This window comes from Mesoplodon bidens (assembly GCF_964165515.1).
Source record: "Mesoplodon bidens genome assembly, chromosome: 14".
Taxonomy (NCBI): Eukaryota; Metazoa; Chordata; class Mammalia; order Artiodactyla; family Ziphiidae; genus Mesoplodon; species Mesoplodon bidens.
Genome location: NC_138170.1, coordinates 44,712,156 through 44,735,961, shown reverse-complemented (window position 1 = coordinate 44,735,961; position 23,806 = coordinate 44,712,156). Strand labels below are relative to the sequence as shown.

At 37.3% G+C, this 23,806-nt stretch overlaps 1 protein-coding gene across 3 annotated transcripts in view; it reads left to right on the top strand.

Annotated features, from left to right (window-relative positions):
• The window catches only part of ERLEC1 (endoplasmic reticulum lectin 1), a 40,814-nt gene that overhangs the window by 5,413 nt on the left and 11,595 nt on the right, over positions 1-23,806 (top strand). For all 3 annotated transcript variants that reach the window (XR_014017519.1, XM_081255066.1, XM_081255065.1), the window contains exons 2-10: positions 35-139; positions 1,754-1,834; positions 2,408-2,485; positions 2,626-2,689; positions 3,683-3,717; positions 5,732-5,955; positions 6,048-6,177; positions 18,097-18,258; positions 18,879-18,938. Coding sequence is in view for 2 of the 3 variants with exons in the window: in XM_081255066.1 (XP_081111192.1) it covers positions 35-139; positions 1,754-1,834; positions 2,408-2,485; positions 2,626-2,689; positions 3,683-3,717; positions 5,732-5,955; positions 6,048-6,177; positions 18,097-18,258; positions 18,879-18,938 (939 nt within the window). In the remaining variant the exon portion in view is untranslated. The remainder of the gene's footprint in view (positions 1-34; positions 140-1,753; positions 1,835-2,407; positions 2,486-2,625; positions 2,690-3,682; positions 3,718-5,731; positions 5,956-6,047; positions 6,178-18,096; positions 18,259-18,878; positions 18,939-23,806) is intronic.

Sequence of the window (23,806 nt, the reverse complement as noted above, 5' to 3'; positions counted from 1 at the left end):
TAAAGTAATGTACATTTTTTTGTTCTATTTCTAGCCTACAACTGGAGTTTTGTATAAAGAAGATAATTATGTCATCATGACAACTACACATAAAGAAAAATATAAATGCATTCTTCCCCTTGTGACAAGTGGGGATGAGGTAAGTTTTTATAAATACGTTGATAATCCCTGTCACCAAAGGTATTTATTGAAAACATTGCAACTCCATACCTTAAAATAAAATTGAGTGACAGGTTTCTCAATTATCCTGTCTTACTATAAATATAGTAATCACTTTTTTATTGAAGTAAAGTGATTTACAGTGTTGTTAGTAATCCTTATTATTCCTGAATTCTTTGATTTTTACAGTTCAACTTGGAAAAACTAACAACCAATTATTAATGTTTTAGATAAAAATCTAACTCCACACATACTTTCTTTTATAGAAATGAAGGTTTTGAAACAAGATAAAATTTTAAATGTGTATGTGACATTTTTTATAAAGAATTGCTAATAAGTAAATCTATAGGTACCTTGTGCTTTCTCACTACCTTAGCTCATGCCCGTTTCTTCCTCCTAAAATGCCCTTACTGCCTCTTATCCATCCTTCAAGGCAATTACTTCTTTCAAGATGAAACACGAAAGGCAGCATGGTAAAATGGAAAGGACACCAGCCTAGGAGCCAGGAGGCTGAGGTATAGGCTATAGTTAGCTGTGGAGCCTTGAACAAATTTGAAACTCAGTTCCTCCACTCAATAAATTTATTGAGCTAATTACATAATATTTTCACAATCTGTAAAATGGAAGTATTAAACTCAGTGAGTTTAGGTTTCTTAGGTTTTGTTCAGACTTAAAATCTGTGAAAGACAGCTATCTCATTTTGTTTTAAACCTCCTTAAGACACAAATACACACATATGCAATTACACACATATTTATGGCATTCAAGTCTGAAATGTAAAAATATATGGAAAACTGAGGAGTATATTAAAACTTTCCAGTGTATTCTATAAGATTCAACTATTCTGAGGCTTTCATAGATAGAATTTGTTTGGATACAAGCATTTAAAAATTCTGAGGTAGGTTTATAAGAATTGTTCAGGAAACTGATACTTAACCTTTTTCTAAGAGACGAAAGAATGGAAGATTATTCTATGGCTCCATATTTTATACTTCAATTCTTCTTTTTTTTGGATTATAGTTGATTTACAATGTTGTGTTAGTTTCAGGTGTACAGCAAAGTGAATCAGTTATACATATACATATCTCTACTCTTTTTCAGATTCCTTTCCCATATAGGTCATTACAGAGTATTGAGTAGAGTTCCCTATGCTATATAGTAGGTCCTTATTAGTTATCTATTTTATATATAGTAATGTGTATATGTCAATCCCAATCCCCCAATTTATCCCTCACCCCACCCCTTTCCTCCTGGTAGCCATAAATTTATTTTCTACATGTGTGACTATTTTGTTTTGTAAATAAGTTCATGTGTACCATTTTTTTTAGATGCCACATATAAGTGATATTATATGATAGTTGTCTTTGTCTGTCTGACTTACTTCACTCAGTGTGAAAATCTCTAGGTCCATCCATGTTGCTGCATATACTTCAATTCTTTTGAAAGAAGTGGCATGCCATAGGATCTTAAAGGTTTTGACTTTTTTCCCCCTTTTATTTCCAAGCATTTGTGGTTTGACCAATGAGTTAATACCTAAACAGCAGAGTTGGGTGAAGTTCCAGAATAATTGTATTAAACTCTAATTCTTTCATAGGAAGAAGAAAAGGATTATAAAGGCCCAAATCCAAGAGAGCTATTGGAGCCACTATTTAAACAGAGCAGTTGTTCCTACAGAGTATGTACTTTATGTTCACTTGATAACTAGAAAATAAATTTCCAGCAGCCAATAGGCCCTTGAAAATAATTCTGTTTCTTTTTACTTTATTATGTTGTATCACATTTTAAGTTAGTTGTAAAACTAAACTGTTGCTTAATAGTATTTTGTTCATTTAAATTCCTGTATAGTATATGCAGCAAACACCCAATAATATCAATTATCAAATAATATCACCAAACTGCTTTGAATGTTTTTCAGGTCAAAAGAAAGTTTCCTTATATACAATTTTAATTAAAAATGCTCATGGTTATTTTTTTAGGCTGTGTAAAAAATGATCCCTTGGCCAGGTGTTTATTATAGACCCCAGGTATATTTAGACCTACTTCCTTCATAGAATTTTCACATTTAGCTAATTAGTGAAAACAATGAATAGGCTTCAGTAATTTCATATTTTCTGAGGCATAATAATAACTTTCATTTAATGAAAGCTCGCTGTAAATCTTCAGAGAAATCTTCAGTTGCTTAAAATATCAAAAAGGAATTCAGTTGAGTTGTGTGGCTTTTGTACATAAATACATCCATCTGTCTTAGATTGAGTCTTATTGGACTTACGAAGTATGTCACGGAAAACACATTCGGCAGTACCATGAAGAGAAAGAAAGTGGTCAGGTATTTTTTTCTTCAAAATATGAAATATGGAACATTATAAAATGAAAACTTTAATAATGAGATGGATGGTTTTAAACTGTATTCTTTAAAAATGTATTTGCCAAATACTTACTACATTTTTATTTTATTTTTAAATGTAGAAAGTAAATATACACGAGTACTACCTTGGGAATATGTTGGCTAAGAACCTTCTATCCGAAAAAGGTTTGTTTCTACAGAGTGATTTAGTAGTAATGCTGGTATTTGATTTAAAGTATATGTTCAAATTGGAATTTAAAAGATTTTGTTGGAGACTGTATGAATTTTAAAACACTAAAATAAATTTCTGAACAATCCCATAGAAAACTTTTTCAAAGAGATCTTTTCATTATTTTCTGTTTTAGCAAACATTATGCTTTTTTTCTACCTATTAATAAATTTTTTAAATCTGGTGAGACATACATATCAGTGTTTAATTTTATAGTGTTAGTCTTTTGCTTGGTTTAAGCAACTTTTTATATATGGAAATAGACATGTAGATATATCCCTCAAATTATGAAATATTTTTATTCATCTATATTATTCAAATTGGTCAACTCATTTAAGATTAAACCTTTCACTGAGATAAAAACACTTCAGAAGAAAACTGTCATGGCCAGTTCTTATGCCTCAAATAGAGTATTTCCTAGATAAAGATGTAATGATTAAATATGACTGTTCTTTCAAAATAAACCATTTCAAGGAATCTAGCTAAAAGTATGTGTATGTTTTGGGTCTTATTTTTATTTTTATTTTATTTATTTATTGGCTGTGTTGGGTCTTTGTTGCTGTGCGCAGGCTTTTCTCTAGTTGTGGTGAGCGGGGGCTACTCTTCTTTGCGGGGCACAAGCTTCTCATTGCAGTGGCTTCTCTTGTTGCGGAGCACGGGCTCTAGGCACGCAGGCTCAGTAGTTGTGGCTCGCTGGCTCTAGAGCACAGGCTCAGTAGTTGTGGCGCACGAGCTTAGTTGCTCCAGGGCATGTGGGATCTTCCCAGACCAGGGACCAGACCCATGTCCCCTGCACTGGCAGGTGGATTCTTAACCACTGTACCACCAGGGAAGTCCAGGTCTTCTTTAGAAAGAAGTTTAAGATTACAAAGTTGATGAAAACTTAGTCATTTATATCTTGTGTATAAGTCACTGGTCATTATTTAACTTACTTTTGTATTAATCCACAGAACAAGAAGCAGAAGAAAAGGAAAAATCAAAAGAGGCAAGTGATAATTGGTGATTTTCAGTCTTAACATCTATTGTTAGACATCAATTTATACAACTTAATTGACAGAATATAGCCATGTGTTCTTTAACTATCTATCAACTACCTCAAAGGATTTAATCAAAGAAAATTTGCAATATGTTAGATTTTTATGAGAAAAGTTATGCTATAATACTTTTATTAACTTTAAGATCATACAAAAATAAATGAATTTATCAAAGATGTGTCTGGGAAAGTTCCTATAATAGCATTATATCACTTCTGTGCTTCGCAGTGGTTCTTTCCCTCTGGTCAACATTGGAGCTTTTGCATTTTTTCTGTTGTTTGGACCCTATCTCCTATGGTTAAAACAGATAAATCATAAATGTAAATAACAAGCTACCAGACTGCAAGCATCTTAAAAGCAGGGACTGTCTTTTTTCTCTTTACCCCACAGTGCAAAGCAGAGTGCCAGACATAATGTAGGCCCTTCATGCATGCATATTGAATGTGAATGCATAATTGATGACTAAAAAATAGGATTGTTTAAAAAGAACAATTCCTTAGGGTGACCAGTTACAGTTTTTAAATGCCCCTGTGGTTCAAGGAATGCTTTATGAATCCTAAGAATTTCCATAAAGTTAAATAACTTATTGGTAGAGGATATTTCTATAAATGGTTTCATACCCTAATGATTCTTTTATTAGAAGTAAAGTTAAACAGCAAAAGGCCTTAAAGATTACTTAAAAGGGATGCCCATAACTTAAAAGGGTGGCTTTGGGGGAGTTGGTAAGCTATGCATAGACACACATAGCATTGCTATTTTAAAAGGTTTTAATTTTACAGACTACCTTTGAGATAAAATATTTATCTCAAAATATTTTTGGCTCTGGAGGATAGCAAGATGGAATTCAAAGTGTGAAATGATCAAGGAAGAGGAAGAAAAGGGTAAGGGAAGAAAACTAACATTTATTGAGCCCCAATTTATAAGCCAGATTCTGTGCCAGGCATGTAACAAAGGGTAATGCTTAATTCTCCCTACAGCCTTTGAGTATATATTATTATTCTACTTTTATGAATGACAAAAACTGAAATTTGGTCAAAGTCATAAGGCTAGTGAATGCAAAGCTTGGATTTTAAACCAGGATTTTCTAATTCTGGACACTAGCATGAAACTAGCATACAAGAAATCTCAAAATATTTTCCCCTGGAAACATTTATTTGTTGCCTGTTTTGGGTACCAAAGTGATACAAGATGAGCTCCCTGCCTCCAAAGAGCTTGCTTGGAGATGATATTAACAATATCTTTTAAAGCCTTTCCATTTAATTTTTCTTGTGTTTATGTCAATAAAAGTATGGGAGCTAACTCCTTAATAATCCTTGTCTTCTGGGGTGATCTCCTTTATTCCCCCATTCTGTGAAAATTTCTTCATCTGTCTTTTGCTGGCCACGAATGGATTTATACAGGAGTTTATATGCTGAGAAGTATGTCTGTTAATAACAGGGAAGAAGAGTAAGCAGATCAATGAACCAGCACAGTATTTAGATTCCTGTTTTAGAAGATAGTGTTAACTCTGTAGCCCTACTTTTTGACAAATCAAACTTCAAATCTCTAGAATCTGAATTCTAACATAGGCAACCACTTGAGAGTTTAGTGAAGAAAGCTCTGACCAGCCCAAGTATAGTAAGTTTCTATATTTTATCTTAGTCGCTTTATTTAGAACTTTTGAAAATAATTCATATTATGTTATTATAGCCTTTTTTATATAAGTGTACATCTTAATTTTAGCACCAAATAAAAATTTTCTTTTATTCTGTATTAAATTAGCTCTGAAAATATGTATTTGCTCAAATAAGAATATGAATGAAAAGAATAGTAGAGGGAGAGCTTATAGAAAGTACAGAAATGTTACCTTTATAAATGTTAGTTTATGAATAAAATGTAGTTTTCTTCCTTTCAGAATAAGTGCTTCTCCATCCTCACCCCACCTCTATTTCTAATGAAAAGTCTGTCTTATACTCTTTTTTTAAGATTCCCACTAAAAATATCGAAGGTCAGATGACACCCTACTATCCAGTGGGAATGGGAAATGGTACACCTTGTAGTTTGAAACAGAACCGGCCCAGATCAAGTACTGTGATGTACATATGTCATCCTGAATCTAAGCATGAAATTCTTTCAGTAGCTGAAGTTACAACTTGTGAATATGAAGTTGTCATTTTGACACCACTCTTGTGCAGTCATCCTAAATATAGGTAGGATGTGGATTTAATATTTTAAACATGAAATGCACACATGCTTTAAAGTGTCGTTTGCTTAGGTTTAATGCTTTGTTCTCACTGAATAGATTCAGAGCATCTCCTGTGAATGACATATTTTGCCAGTCACTACCAGGATCACCATTTAAACCCCTCACCCTGAGACAGTTGGAACAGCAGGAAGAAATACTGAGGGTGCCTTTTAGGAGAAATAAAGAGGTATGAGAATTATCTAACAGTATTTCTTTCAGTGCTTCCTTTTCCAAATTTCAGAGCATATATCAGTATTTTAATGATTTCTGTGGTATAGTAGTAGTCATTTATTTTCCTGACTCAAAATTGTCAATTCCAATTCTTTTGATTTTAATTCTTTTCCTTATTCTAATACTTCTCAGAAACTATTTTAGCATTCTCTTACACTCATGATTCCATAATTTTCTTTTTTATTAATTTGGCTGTATTGGGTCTTAGTTGCAGCACACGGGATCTTCATTGCAGCTTGTGGGATCTTTCGTTGCAGAGCATGGGCTTCTCTCTAGTTGTGGCACATGGGCTCCAGAGTGCACGGGCTCAATAGTTGCGGTGCATGGGCTCAGTATTTTGGCATGCAGTCTTTGTTATCCCGTGGCATGTGGGATCTTAGTTCCCCAACCAGGGATTGAACCCATGTGCCCTGCATTGGAAGGCAGATTCTTAACCACTGGACCACCAGGAAAGTCCCCCATGATTCCATGGTATTTTAAAGTTTGTCATCCTGTTCATTTCAGTTAAGTTTAATTTTTAGCTAGTTAACTGGACTTCCCAGCTAAGCCTCTTGAAAAAATAGACTGCAGCCTATCTCCTAATGCTTTATTTATTCTTCATCTCATTGCTATTTATTATCAAACCATATTTCTATCATTCTTCTTAAACTGTTCTTATTAAGGTCAACAGCAATCTTTTGCTTCTAAATTTGCTGAACATATGCATAACCTGAGCTTAGCTGAGCATTGGAAGCTTGAACTTTTTCTCCTTTCTTTACTACAGGTCATCATCTCTGGTTCTCTCTGGTTCTGCTCTCCTGTGTACTAGTTCTTTCTCTAATTCCTGCTCCTTAAAATGTTGAACTTCCCCTGGTTCTGTCCATAGCTGCTTTCTCTCCTTATTGTACACAGTCTCCTTAAGTAAGCTCATCCACGGCCATTCTTTCAACTTCCGTTTCTATGCTCATGAGTTATAAATACACATCTGTAACACTGATCTTTCTCCTGAACTCAAATCACAATCAAATAATTAACATGTATTGAGTCTTTACAACTATTATCTAATCCTTACAGTAGCATATAAGATTTACTATTATCCACCTTAACAGGTTAGGGAACTGAGGTTCAGAGAGGGGAAGTGGCAAGTGATGGGTTAGAGATTAGAATCAAAGTAGTCTGATTCTAGAACCTGTCCGCTTAACCACCTCTCTCTGCTGCTTCTCCCTTTTGATATGCTGTCTTCCCTTTTCATCTGCATATTGGACGTATATACATTTTCAGTAATCTCAAACTTAACCATTTTTTTCTCTTTCACACTGACCCTTTTGTTGTCTTCCCCATTGCTTTTAAAGCAGTGTGCTCTACCCAGTTGTCCAAGTCAGAAACCTGAGTCATTTTTCTTACCCATCTCTTAATTCATCTCTAACTCTAATCATTTACTCAGTGCTATCAGTGTTATCCACTGACTGCTTTTCAACTCTGTCCTGTCGTTAGTTCAGGACCCCATCATTTCCTAAGACCAGAAACTAATGTCCTCATGCATCTTCTTTCTAATTCCTCCGACACAGCTGATAAAATGTTCTTTCTGAAATGAACATTTGATTTTTATTTAATCTTTTGGTAGTTAACATAATCTATACCTCAGGACAAAATCATTGCTCATACAATGATTTTATCAAAGGAGAGTCAAGACCATACGTGGGGACTTCCCTGGTGGTCCAGTGGTCAAGACTCCGCGCTGCCAATGAAGAGGGCACAGGTTCAATCCCTGGTCAGGGAAGTAAGGTCTCACATGCCATGTGGCATGGCCAAAAGATTAAAAAAAAAAAAGACCATCTGTGATCTGGCTTCAGCTTCATCTCTCATCACCATTCCCTTTATCCCAGCTATTTTGAACAACTTAAGAGTTTCCGAAAAGTACCACATTCTTTCCAACCTCCTTGCCTTTGAATATACTGTTTTGCCTCTTCCTCTGTTGTCTTCTCCTCCCTCCCTATATCTGATGAACTAATAGAAGGTCAACACGTGTATGCTTGAAGATGTGCTTCCAGTGTCACTTCCTTTGCACATGAGCCATGACTTCTAATGGATTACCAACGGAAGAGATCAGTGTTTCCTCTTCTGTGGTCTTCTATTTTATTCAGTCCTCCATTATAGCACTTTTATGGCTAAAATTTGTTGTTTTTCCTATGGTTCTTCATTTAAAGGGAGGGAAAATAAACTATGCTTTTGTTACTGGGGGTTTCCAGCTCCTTGCATGATACCTGGTATGCTGTTAGTACTTTACAGTGGGTTAATTAACATTTAACTGCAAGGCCTTTTTCTCCCCTTCCTCTTGGATACTTACTGCGAAAGTATTGCCAGACTCTTTGTGGATGTTGTGAACCCTGCCATTCTGAGAGGAGGAAAAATTTATCTTAAACTTAATCTGCATTTTATTTGAAGTGATGTATTGAAACATTACAGCTGGAATTCTGTTCTCATCTTCTTCTTGATAGTAGTTTAAGTACTGACAGGTACTTAAAGTCAGCTTGATCAAAATGATTCACAAGTCCAACTTTAACTATTCTCCAAGGAAGAAGTACCAGTTTATTTTTCTTTAATTAATGTGTTTAATCTGCAAGTTGAGAAAAATTATTTTTAAAAAGCTACAGATGGAGCGCTACCCACCACCACTTCCTCCCATCAGGAAACTTGCAAAAGCCTCTTAGATAGCTGCATCCACCGAGGGCAGACAGCAGAAGCAAGAAGAACTACAGTCCTGCAGCCAGTGGAACAAAAACCACATTCACAGAAAGATACACAACATGAAAAGGCAGAGGGCCATGTACCAGATGAAGGAACAATATAAAGCCCCAGGAAAACAACTAAACGAAGTGGAGATATGAAACCTTCCAGAAAAAGAATTCAGGATAATGATAGTGAAGATGATCCAGGGCCTCGGAAAAAGAATGGAGGCAAAGATCGAGAAGATGCAAGAAGTGTTTAACAAAGACCTAAAAGAATTAAAGAACAAACAGAGATGAACAGTATAATAACTGAAATGAAAACTACACTAGAAGGAATCAATAGCAGAATAACTGAGGCAGAAGAACGGGTAAGTGACCTGGAAGACAGAATGGTGGAATTACCTGCTGCAGAACCGGAAAAACAAAAAAGAATGAAAAGAAATGAAGACAGCATAACAGACCTCTGGGACAACATTAAACGCAACAACATTCGCATTATAGGGGTCCCAGAAGGAGAAGAGAGAGAGAAAGAACCAGAGAAAATATTTGAAGAGATTATAGTTAAAAACTTCCCTAACATGGGAAAGGAAATAGCCTCCCCAGTCCAGGAAGCGCAGAGAGTCCCATACAGGATAAACCCAAGGAGAAACATGCCGAAACACATAGTGATCAAACTGGCAAAAATTAAAGACAAAGAAAAATTACTGAAAGGAGCAAGGGAAAAACGACAAATAAAAGGAAACTCCCATAAGGTTAACAGCTGTTTTCTCAGCAGAAACTCTACAAGCCAGAAGAGAGTGGCATGATAAACTGATGAAAGGGAAGAACCTACAACCAAGATTACTCTACCCAGCATGGATCTCATTCAGATTCAGTGGAGGAATCAAAAGCTTTACAGACAAGCAAAAGCTAAGAGAATTCAGCAACACCCAACCAGCTTTCCAACAAATGCTAAAGGAACTTCTCTAACTGGGAAACACAAGAGAAGAAAAGGACCTATAAAAACAAACCCAAAACAATTAAGAAAATGGTCATAGGAACATACATATCGATAATTACCTTAAATGTGAATGGATTAAATGCTGCAACCAAAAGACACAGGCTCACTGAATGGATACAAAAAGAAGACCCATATATATGCTGTCTACAAGGGACCCACTTCAGACCTAGGAACACATACAGACTGAAACTGGGGGGATGGAAAAAGATATTCCATGCAAATGGAAATGGAAAGAAAGCTGTAGTTGCAATACTAATATCACATAAAATAGATTTTAAAATAAAGAACGTTGCAAGAGACAAAGAAGGACACTACATAATGATCGATCCAAGAAGAAGATATAACAATTATAAAATACATATGCACCCAACATAGGAGCACCACAATACATAGGGCATCTGCTAACAGCTATAAAAGAGGAAATCAGCAGTAACACAATAATAGTGGGGGACTTTAACACCTCACTTAAACCAATGGACAGATCATCCAAAATGAAAATAAATAAGGAAACAGAAGCTTTAAACGCACAACAGACCAGCTAGATTTAATTGATATTTATAGGACGTTCCATCCAAAAACAGCAGATTACACTTTCTTCTCAAGTGCGCACGGAACATTCTCCAGGATAGATCACATCTTGGGTCACAAATCAAGCCTCAGTAAATTTAAGAAAATTGAAATCATATCAAGCATGTTTTCTGACCACAACACTATGAGATTACAAATGAATTACAGGGAAAAAAACGTAAAAAACACAAACACATGGAGGCTAAGCAATACGTTACTAAATAACCAAGAGATCACTGAAGAAATCAAAGAGGAAGTCAAAAAATACCTAGAGAAAAATGGCACAGAAAACACGATGATCCAAAACCTATGGGATGCAGCAAAAGCAGTTCTAAGAGGGAAGTTTATAGCTATACAAGCCTACCGCAAGAAACAAGAAAAATCTCAAAAAAACCTAACGTTACACCTAAAGGAACTAGAGAAAGAAGAACAAACAAAACCCAAAGTAAGCAGAAGGAAAGAAATCATAAAGATCAGAGCAGAAATAAAAAATAGAAACAAGACAATAGCAAAGATCAATAAAACTAAAAGCTGGTTCTTTGAGAATATAAAATTGATAAACCATTAGCCACACTCAAGAAAAAGAGGGAGAGGACGCAAATCAATAAAATTAGAAATGAAAAAGGAGAAGTTATAACAGACACTGCAGAAATACAAAGCATCCTAAGAGACTACTACAAGCAACTCTATGCTAATAAAATGGACAACCTGGAAGAAATGGACAAATTCTTAGAAAGGTATAACCTTCCAAGACTGAACCAGGAAGAAACAGAAAATATGAACAGACCAATCACAAGTAATGAAATTGAAACTGTGATTAAAAATCTTCCAACAGGGGCTTCCCTGGTGGTGCAGTGGTTGAGAGTCCGCCTGCCAATGCAGGGGACATGGGTTCGTGCCCCGGTCCGGGAAGATCCCACGTGCCGCCCAGTGGCTGGGCCCGTGAGCCATGGCCGCTGAGCCTGCGCATCTGGAGCCTGTGCTCCACAACAGGAGAGGCCACAACAGTGAGAGGCCAGCGCACCGCAAAAAAATAAATAAATAAATATTACCATTTGTAAATGGGGAAACTGAGGCTTAAGGAGGTTTCTTTCCAAGATAACAGGACAAACACAATAAATTTATTAAAAAGAAAATCTTCCAACACACAAAAGTCCAGGACCAGATGGCTTCACAGGTGAATTCTATCAAACATTTAGAGAAGAGCTAACACCCATCCTTCTCAAACTCTTCCAAAAAATTGCAGAGGAAGGAACACTCCCAAACTCATTCTATGAGGCCACCATCACCCTGATACCAAAACCAGACAAAGATACTACAAAAAAAGAAAATTAGAGACCAATATCACTGATGAATATAGATGCAAAAATCCTCAACAAAATACTAGCAAACAGAATCCAACAGCACATTAAAAGGATCATATACCATGATCAAGTGGGATTTATCCCAGGGATGCAAGGATTCTTCAATATACGCAAATCAATCAATGTGATACAAATGCCAATTTGTGGTATTAACAAATTGAAGAATAAAAACCATATGATCATCTCAATAGATGCAGGAAAGCTTTTGACAAAATTCAACACCAATTTATGATAAAAACTCTCCAGAAGTGGACATAGAGGGAACCTACCTCAACATAATAAAGGCAATATACGACAAACCCACAGCAAACATCATTCTCATTGGTGAAAAAAAAGCATTTCCTCTAAGATCAGGATCAAGACAAGGATGTCCACTCTCACCACTATTATTCAATATAGTTTTGGAAGTCCTAGCCACAGCAATCAGAGAAGAAAAAGAAATAAAAGGAATACAAATTGGAAAAGAAGAAGTAAAACTGTCACTGTTCGCAAATGACATGATACTATACATAGAGAATCGTAAAGATGGTACCAGAAAACTACTAGAGCTAATCAATGAATTTGGTAAAGTTCCAGGATACAAAATTAATGCACAGAAATCTCTTTCATTCCTATACACTAATGATGAAAAAACTGAAAGAGAAATTAAGGAAACACTTGCATTTACCATTGCAACAAAAAGAGTAAAATACCTAGGGAGAAAATAGATCTGTGTGCAGAAAATTATAAGACACTGATGAAAGAAATTAAAGGTGATACAAACAGATGGAGAGATATACCATGTTCTTGGATTGGAAGAATCAATATTGTGAAAATGACTATACTACCCAAAGCAATCTACAGATTCAATGCAATCCCTATCAAATTACCAATGGCATTTTTTACAGAACTAGAACAAAAAATCTTCAAACCTGTGTGGAGACACAAAAGACCCTGCTAGCCAAAGCAGTCTTGAGGGAAAAAAACGGAGCTGGAGGAATCAGACTCCCTGACTTCAGACTATACTACAGAGCTACAGTAATCAAGACAATATGATACTGGCACAGAAACAGAAACATAGATAAATGGAACAAGATACAAAGCCCAGAGATAAACCTACACACCTATAGTCAACTAATCTATGACTATGACAAAGGAGGCAAAGATATACAATAGAGAAAAGACAGTCTCTTCAATACGTGGTGCAGGGAAAACTGGACAGCTACATGTAAAAGAATGAAAGTAGAACACTCCCTAACACCACACACAAAAATAAACTCAAAATGGATTAGAGACCTAAATGTAAGACCAGACACTGTAAAACTCTTAGAGGTAAACATAGGAAGAACACTCTTTTTTTTTTTTTTTTTTGGTGGTACACGGGCCTCTCACTGTTGTGGCCTCTCCCGCTGCGGAGCACAGGCTCCGGACACACAGGCTTAGCAGCCATGGCTCACTGGCCCAGCCACTCCGCGGCATGTGGGATCTTCCCGGACCGGGGCATGAACCCATGTCCCCTGCATCGGCAGGCGGACTCTCAACCACTGCGCCACCAGGGAAGCCCGGAAGAACACTCTTTGACATAAATCACAGCAAGATCTTTTTGGATCCACCTCTTAGAGTAATGGAAATAAAAATGAAAACAAATGAGACCTAATGAAACTTCAAAGTTTTTGCACAGCAAAGGAAACCATAAACAAGACAAAAAGACAACCCTCAGAATGGGAGAAAACATTTGCAAACGAATCAATGGACAAAGGATTAATCCCCAGAATATATAAACAGCTCATGCAGCTCAATATTAAAAAAACAACCCAACCTAAAAATGGGCAGAAGACCTAAATAGACATTTCTCCAAAGAAGACATACAGATGCCCAAGAAGCACATGAAAAGCTGGTCAACATCACTAATTATTAGGGAAATGCAAATCAAAACTACAATGAGATATCACCTCATACCAGTTAGAATGGGCATTATCAGAAAATCTACAAGCAACAAATGCTGGAGAGGGTGTGGAGAAAAGGGAACCCCCTTGCACTGTTGGTGGGAATGTTAGTTGATACAGCCACTATGGAGAACAGTATGAAAGTTCCTTCAAAACTAAAAATAAAATTTCCATATGATCCAGCAATCCCACTACTGGGCATATACCCAGAGAAAACCATAATTCAAAAAGACACATGCACCCCAATGTTCATTGCAGCACTATTTTCAATAGCCAGGTCATTGAAGCAACCTAAATGCCCATCGACAGACAAATGGATAAAGAAGATATGGTACATATATACAATGGAATATTACTCAGTCATAAAAAGGAACGAAATTGGATCATTTGTTGAGACATAGATGGACCTAGAGACTGTCATACAGAGTGAAGTAAGTCAGAAAGAAAAAAATAAATATCGTATATTAACGCATATATGTGGAACCTAGAAAAATGGTACAGATGAACTGGTTTGCAGGGCAGAAATAGAGACACAGATGTAGAGAACAAACATATGGACACCAAGGGGGGAAAGTGGTGGGGGGTGAGTTGGGGGTGGTGGTGTGATGAACTAGGTGATTGTGATTGACATGTATACACTGATGTGTATAAAATTGATGACTAATAAGCACCTGCTGTATAAAAAAAATTTTTTTAAAGAAAAGAAAAAACAAAAAGAGCTACAGATAATGGGCTTCCCTGGTGGTGCAGTGGTTAAGAATCCGCCTACCAGTGTGGGGGACACGGGTTTGAGCCCTGGTCCGGGAAGATTCCACATGCCACAGAGCAACTAAGCCCGTGTGCCACAACTGCTGAGCCCTCTTGCCACAACTACTGAAGCTTGCACGCCTAGAGCCCATGCTCCGCAATAAGAGAAGCCACCGCAATGAGAAGCCCACACACCGCAATGAATAGTAGCCCCTGCTCAACACAACTAGAGAAAGCCCACGTGCAGCAACGAAGACCCAATGCAGCCAAATAAATAAATTCATTAAAAATAAAGCTACTGATGATAATGCTTTCTAAATACTTAGCATCTTTAGTGTACATGAAAATCTTAGCTAATACTGTAGGATGAGTGATTACTTTAAACTGATCATCTGCAGAATAATTTTTTTAGAAACTTAGCTTATTACACATAACTTTTCTTTAAAAATATTGATATTTGGCATATGGTTTGCCTTTTAAGTGTGAATCAAGCTTTACCATAAAGAATTTTTTTCTTTTTTAAACATAATACATATCTGGCTATCAGAATTTTGGTTTGATGTTCTGCCTGTGTTATTACGTTAAATTAATTTGGAAATTACTGGATTTATTAAGAATCTATTTTATGAATTTCCAAACCCTGCTATAAAAACTACTATCATCTTGCTTTTATTGGAGTAGTTTTCCTTAAAAATGAAAGTAGATGTTCTGCCCACAAGAAGGAATAATAAATTGTCATTCTTCTTTTCTTCCTACCTCTTCCCCTTTTCTCATCTGCAGGTTTCCCTATGTATTATTATTCTTTTGTTCACTAACCTTACTATAGGTCTCATGTATTCTAAGTAATTACTTTAGTCTATTAAACCTTCACTCCTTATGAGTAGTAACTATGTCTGCTGCTTTTTTTTTTTTTTTTTTTTTTTGCTTTAGATGATCATTTTTATGGGTATCAGTGTCCCAGTGTCTTACATGGTCAAGTACTACCTTACAAAGTACATCTTCTACTAGAAGATTTATAGCTGATTCACAAAGTTATTTAAAATTGATCTCAGGTCTCTTACTGTTGTAATTGTTGAAGACCCCGTAAATTTGGTGTAAGATTCTTGGGTAGAGCAAAAGAAAAAAGAAAAAAAACAGAGACAGAAGAATAGGGTCGGTACTTCATTTTTAATACTCCATACTGAAAATACTGCCAGGAGCGTAGTAGTAGGCTCTGAATATAGAAAGAGTTATATGTAAAATTCAAGGTTCTTTCAAAAAACAAGAAGCCGGCCTTTCTCACCTTCTGAGATGGCCCACACTCTGTCTGTGGAGTGTGTTTCTCTCTATATAAATCCACTTCTTACCTATCACTTTGTCTCTCACTGAATTCTTTCTGTGATGAGACAACAAGAAACTGAGCTTCATTAAGTCCTGAAACCAGAGCAGACACATGACAGGAGAATGTATGCATCCTGAGTTGATCCCTGGAAAAGCTGGTTGTATTTGGGGAACTCAAAAGATTAAGCCAGATTTTGAGTTTTTAGGAGGCCTCTACCCCATTGAATAATCCAGTCACTGTTCCAGATGAGCCCAGCCTTTGAGTCACCTCAGCCCAGAACTATGTGAGTGAATAATAACTTCCAGGTTATTACAACCTCCAGCCATTTAGGTTTTCCCATTTGAGGCCCCAGATTTCATGCAGCAGGAACAGGACATATGTGTTATGTCCTGTCTGAATTCCAGACCTAAGAATCTATGAGTATAATAAAATGGTTGTTTTATTATGAAAAAAAAACAAAAAACAAAACAAGAAGCCATCTTGGCAATCTTTGTTCTTAGTATTGGAGGAGAGAGAGGATAAGGTCATTGGTTTCCAGAGTAACCATCCAGTGAATCCTACAAGCTGAAAAAGAAGACGAGAACCACAATTGGTCAGTGGCAACTACAGCGGGTGAAAAAAAGAGTGTATACATTTTACTGTTTAATTTTTTTTAATTATTTTATTCAGTTAGTTGGTACACTCACTTCTTCAATTCTGGTCTGGATTCATTTCCTCTCTGCTTACTGTGAGTACCCAGTTAACGACCAGATTCTAACTCATTAGCCTCTTTAATAACTCTCCTCTTCTCTCCACCTGACTTGTCACTCCCTTATGTTAGATTCACTTCGTCTGTGGCCTGGGTTATTGCAGCTCCTAACTTGACTCTCCACCTCCAGATTTGTTCTTACCATTCCTTCTTCCCTGCCCATGCTAAAGTAATTACTTAAAAATCTGATCATACCATATCTTTGCCTAAAACCTAAAAGATAATGTCCAAACTTCTTAGCATTACATAGTTTTCTATCTACAGTGCCTGCTTCTCTCTGATTTTAAATATCATACCATACCATACATCTTTGCTCTTACCTCTTCTTCAGGTTCACATGCATATGCACACACACAAAACACATACACAGACATTCACGTAAGTCACAAATTATTAATGTTTCATGAACCAATCAAGGGCTTTCTCTTTGTGAAGTCTTCGTGTTTCAGTTCTTTGTCAAAGTCTACCTGAATCACCCTTACCTCTGAATCTGCTTTTCCCTGTACCCTTCCTTTATTAAACTGCAGTTTCCTCCAGGGCAACAACCAGGTCCTACTACATTTGAATAATGATAACTAATATTCATATTTGTCCCACTCAGCTCTTTATTAGCCTGCTTGTTATCCTTTCTTTACCCATAGTAATCACATTTACAAAACTAAATGTAGAAACACAAAATCTAACGTGCGGCAAAGTACTTAATAAAAATAAGAGACGAAATATGTGAAATGGAAATTATCTCTCTATGTTAAGAAAGGTCACCATGCCCCTAACTGGTAAATGGAACTAATATTTGCCTAGAGCTTTCTCTATGCTATTAAGTGTTGCAAAATTCATTTTTTAAAACACATTAAAAATGAGTGGACAGGGACTTACCTGGTGGTGCAGTGGTTAAGAATCCACCTGCTGGGCTTCCCTGGTGGCGCAGTGGTTAAGAGTCCGCCTGCCAATGCAGGGGACATAGGTTCGTACCCCGGTCCGGGAAGCTCCCACATGCCGCGGAGTGGCTGGGCCCGTGAGCCATGGCCACTGAGCCTGCGCATCCAGAGCCTGTGCTCCGCAACAGAAGAGGCCACAACAGTGAGAGGCCCATGTACCACACACACACACAAAAAAAATGTTAAGAATCCACCTGCCAATGCAGGGGACACGGGTTCGAGCCCTGGTCCAGGAAGATCCCACATGCCATGGAGCAACTAAGCCCACGTGCCACAACTACTAAGGCCATGTGCCTAGAGTGCATGCTCCACAATAAGAGAAGCCACCATAGTGAGAAGCCCGCGTGCCGCAACGAAGAATAGCCCCCACTCGCCACAACTAGCGAAAGCCCGCGTGCAGCAACGAAGACCTGATGCAGCCAAAAATAAAAATTTTTTTTAAAATGAGTGGACATTTTTTTTCCAAATTTTCTGAAGTTTAAAAATAATAATTTAAGTCATACTGAAAAACTTTGTGTGGCAAAGAAGCCCTTAAACATATGTTTATTTAATTTTAGGAAGATATGCAATCAACTAAGGAAGAGAGATTTCCAGCAATCCACAAACCCATTGCTGTTGGTTCTCAGCCAATGCTCACAGTTGGAACAACCCACATATCCAAATTGACAGATGACCAACTCATAAAAGAGTTCCTTAGTGGTTCCTACTGCTTTCACGGGGTGAGAAGTGAACCATCAGTTTAAGTATTTATCTTACAGCTTTCACTTGTGTGTTATTTATCAAGGGGCATTAGTAGCACTGAAAAAGATTTTGTCTATAGACAAATGGCAGGATTCTGGAAGCTTCCCAATGGACATTTCCTTTCTGCATCTCATTATAATCCAATGCATAGCCATTATATTCTCTTTACTCACAGGCTAAAATGATGTTTACTTGACAAAAATATATATATTTAAGTACTTCATATGTGATTCTGGCTAATTGCTGGAATGGGCATCAATGATTGTGTAGCCTACATTTTGGTTATGTAGCAATCACATTTAAAACTTGAGCTAATATGTACAAAGGTAAAATTTTGCCCCTAAGAACTCCAGTGGGAAATACACTTATAAGTGGAATTTTCATTTTACTTTATTTTACCAGGGTGGTACAGCAATTATTCTCTAATAATGTCTGCTTTTTAAGTTTATCAGTAATGTTTAATTTTGATTTTCAACCATATTGCTAGTACAGTTTTTTTAAATTATATATATGTCCATCACTATCATGCGGCAGTATTGAGACAGACCCCAATATGCCTTTCTCTGTACTGTAACTTGATCTGTTTCCTTTCCTGTAGGGTGTTGGTTGGTGGAAATATGAATTCTGCTATGGCAAACATGTACATCAATACCATGAGGTATAGAACAGCGTTTATATCATTCTACCACTAGGCGGATTAAAGTTTCAAAAATCTTTTGTGGAAAAAAAGGGGTGGGGGTTGGTGTTACTTTTAATTATAAGATGATTTTAATATGGAAATATTCATCAAAGTGTCTCTAAATTCTGGAAAATGGAAAACTTGGTGTCAGTTAAGACTAAGTCAATCATCTTAAAGTAACGTTATGTATTAACTACTCAGATTCTTGTATTACTGTGAGCCTGGAGGAATAATAAGCTACAGTGACTAACCTCTTCAGCTTTGACCAAGAAATTAGTCATTGTTATAACTCATTATTAAATTAAGTGAATGGTAAGATAGTATATCACTACAGTTAGTAAAATAGGATAAATACAGCAGGTTTCTCAACTAAAAGAAGGTACCATATCATCTAAGCTTAAAATAAAATAAGTTTTAAGATTAAATGCACTGGCTCTTTATTCTTCCTTTTCCTTATAATTTCATAAATCAGTGTTCTCCCACACTTGAGCCAAAGCTGCTTAAATTCTGAAATTCAAAGCCCCAGTAATTTTGTCATTGTTGTAGTTTGTTTAGTAAGGTAAACTACTAGACATGGAAAACAAACATTAATAAATATTGATCTGTTTTAAAAGGCTCTTTTTATTCCCCCAAATAAATAACAACTGGTAATTGGAAAATACTGTATTTGCCCTCTTGAGATGTTTTGAGCCGATCTTAAATTTCAAGACGGATCATAATGGGAAAGATCAACTCACTTTCCACATTTAAATCACTCCAAATTTATGAGGCGTCTGTAAACTAGAACATTTTATTTTTCACTTAAGCCTGAGATATTCCATTTCACTATGCTTTCCATTTATTCTTGCTGCTTGGATGTTTTACTTATTTTTTTTATTATTACAAAAAAAGATAAAGTGTCATCTAAGTACAGTCCAGATAATACCCAGTGGCTTTTTTTTTTAATTAAAGGAATATATGCCAGAAATATAGAATGAAAATAAAATTTTCCTCCACCGTTGTCCCATTTTTCAAAAGTAACAGCTGGGGCTTCCCTGGTGGCTCAGTGCTTAGTAATCTGCCTGCCAGTGCAGGGGACTCTGGTTCGAGCCCTGGTCCAGGAAGATCCTACATGCCGCAGAGCAACTAAGCCCGTGCACCACGACTAATGAGCCTGAGTTCTAGAGCCTACAAGCCACAACTACTGAGCTGGCATGCCACAACTACTGAAGCCCATGTGCCTAGAGCCTGTGCTCCACAACAAGAGAAGCCACCACAGTGAGAAACCCGGGCACCACAACGAAGGGTAGCCACCACTCGCCGCAACTAGAGAAACCCCGTGTGCAGCAACAAAGACACAACACAGCCAAAAATAAAAACAAACTGAAGCAGAAAAACCATATGATCATCTCAATAGATGCAGAAAAAGCTTTTGACAAAATTCAACACCCATTTACGATAAAAACGCTTCAGAAAGTAGGCACAGAGGGAACTTACCTCAACATAATAAAGGCCATATATGACAAACCCACAGCCAACATCATTCTCAATGGTGAAAAATTGAAACCATTTCCACTAAGATCAGGAACAAGACAAGGTTGCCCACTCTCACCACTATTCAACATAGTTTTGGAAGTTTTAGCCACAGCAATCACAGATGAAAAAGAAGTGAATCCACTTTGGAAAAGAAGTAAAACTGTCACTGTATGCAGATGACATGATACGATTCATAGAGAGTCCTAAAGATGCTACCAGAAAACTACTAGAGCTCATCAATGAATTTGGTAAAGTAGCAGGATACAAAATTAATGTACAGAAATCTCTTACACTAATGATGAAAAATCTGAAAGAGAAATTAAGGAAACACTCCCATTTACCACTGCAACAAAAAGAGTAAAATGCCTAGGGATAGATCTACCTAAGGAGACAAAAGACCTGTATGCAGAAAACTATAAGACACTGATGAAAGAAATTAAAGATGATACCAACAGATGGAGAGATATACCATGTTCTTGGAAGATCAACATTGTGGAAATGACTATACTACCCAAAGCAATCTACAGATTCAGTGCAATCCCTATCAAACTACCAATGGCATTTTTCACAGAACTAGAACAAAAAATTTCACAATTTGTATGGAAACACAAAAGACCCCGAATAGCCAAAGCAAACTTGAGAAAGAAAAGCAGAGCTGGAGGAATCAGGCTCCCGGACTTCAGACTATACTACAAAGCTACAGTAATCAAGACAATATGGTACTGGCACAAAAACAGAAATGTATCAGTGGAACAGGATAGAAAGCCCAGAGATAAACCCACGTACCTGTGGTCAACTAATCTATGACAAAGGAGGCAAGGATATGACTAATCTATCACAAAGGAGGCAAGGATATACAATGCAGAAAAGACAGTTTCTTCAATAAGTGGTGCTGGGAAAACTGGACAGCTACATGTAAAAGAATGAAATTAGAAAACTCCCTAACACCATACACAAAAATAAACTCAAAATGGATTAGAGACCTAAATGTAAGACCAGACACTGTAAAACTCTTAGAGGAAAACACAGGAAGAACACTCTTTGACATAAATCACAGCAAGACCTTTTTTGATCCACCTCCTAGAGTAATGGAAATAAAAACAAAAATAAACAAATGGGACCTAATGAAACTTAAAAGCTTTTGCACAGCAGAGGAAACCATAAACGACAAAAAGACAACCCTCAGAATGGGAGACAATATTTGCAAATGAATCAATGGACAAAGGATTAATCTCCAAAATATATAAACAGCTCATGCAACTCTATATTAAAAAGACAAACAACCCAACCTAAAACTGGGCACAAGGCCTAAATAGACATTTCTCCAAAGAAGACATACAGATGGCCAAGAAGCACATGAAAAGCTGGTCAATATCACTAATTATTAGAGAAATGCAAATCAAAACTACAATGAGGTATCAACCTCACACCAGTTAGAATGGGCACCATCACAAAATCTACAAGCAATAAATGCTGGAGTGGGTGTGGAGAAAAGGGAACCCTCTTGCACTGTTGGTGGGAATCTAAATTGATACAGCCACTATGGAGAACAGTATGGAGGTTATTTAAAAAACTAAGAATTATCATATGATCCAGCAATCCCACTACTGGGCATATACCCAGAGAAAACCATAATTCAAAATGACAGGGCTTCCCTGGTGGCACAGTGGTTGAGAGTCCGCCTGCCGATGCAGGGGACACGGGTTCGTGCCCCGCTCCGGGAAGATCCCACATGCCGCGGAGCGGCTGGGCCCGTGAGCCATGGCCGCTGGGCCTGCGCGTCCGGAGCCTGTGCTCTGCAGTGGGAGAGGCCACAACAGTGAGAGGCCCGCGTACCGCAAAAAAAAAAAAAAAAATGACATGGGCTTCCCTGTTGGCGCATTGGTTGAGAATCTGCCTGCCAATGCAGGAGACACGGGTTCAAGCCCTGGTCTGGGAAGATCCCACACGTCTGGAGCGTGTGCTCCGCAACAAGAGAGGCCACGATAGTGAGAGGCCCGCTCATCGCGATGAAGAGTGGCCCCCACTTGCCCCAACTAGAGAAAGCCCTCGCACAGAAACAAAGACCCAACACAGCCAAAAATAAATAAATTAATTTTTAAAAAACCACAATGGGGCTTCCCTGGTGGCGCAGTGGTTGAGAGTCCGCCTGCTGGTGCAGGGGACACGGGTTCGTGCCCCGGTCTGGGAAGATCCCACGTGCCGCAGAGCGGCTGGGCCCGTGAGCCATGGCCTCTGAGCCTGCGTGTCCGGAGCCTGTGCTCCGCAGCGGGAGAGGCCACAACAGTGAGAGGCCCATGTACCGCAAAAAAAAAAAAAAAAAAAACACAATGAAATATCTTTAAAAAAAAAAAAAAGACACATGCACCCCAGTGTTCATTGCAGCACTATGTAGAATAACCAGGTCATGGAAGCAACCTAAGTGCCCACCAACAGACGAATGGATAAAGAAGATGTGGTAAATATATACAATGGAATATTACTCAGCCATAAAAAGGAACGAAATTGGTCATTTGTAGGGACGTGGATGGATCTAGAGACTGTCATACAGAGTAAAGTAAGTTAGAAAGAGAAAAGTATCACATATTAACGCATATATGTGGGACCTAGAAAAATGTTACAGATCAGCCGGTTTGCAGGGCAGAAATTGAGACACAGATGTATAGAACAAATGTATGGACACCAAGGGAGTAAAGCAGCGGAGGGGTACGGGGGGTGGTGTGATGAGTTGGGCTATTGGGATTGACATATATACACTGATGTGTATAAAATGGATGACTAATAAGGACCTGCTGTATAAAAAAATAAAATTAAAAAATTTTTTTAAAAAAGGAGCAGCTGATTTGGGGACTCTGGCTCACTCAGGCCGGGGGGAGGGAGGGGTATGGAAAATAAATAAATAAATAATAAAAATAAATAAAATTTAAAAAATAAATTTAAAAAAAGTAACAACTGTTAACTTCTTCTTAGCTAACCCACCACAAGGGAACAAAATGCCTATATGTAAATGTTGATATAACCTTTTTATTTATACAGAAGGGATATACTAAATGCACTGCTCAGCACTTGTTCTTTTCACCTAGTATCTTGGAGATCTTTCCATGCCAGCAACAGCTGATCTTATTTTTTTCAGCAGGTTCAGAGGATTATGTCTATACCCACAGTATATTTAGCCAGACGAGTATTGATGAGCCTTTGAGTTGTTTCCAGTTTTTGCTGTGACAGCATCTTAGTGAGCATTTTTAAATAGTTGTGTTTGTGAACTTTTGCAAGTATATTCATAGGGCACATTTCTAGAAATGTACTTGCTAGGTCAATATGTATGCATACTG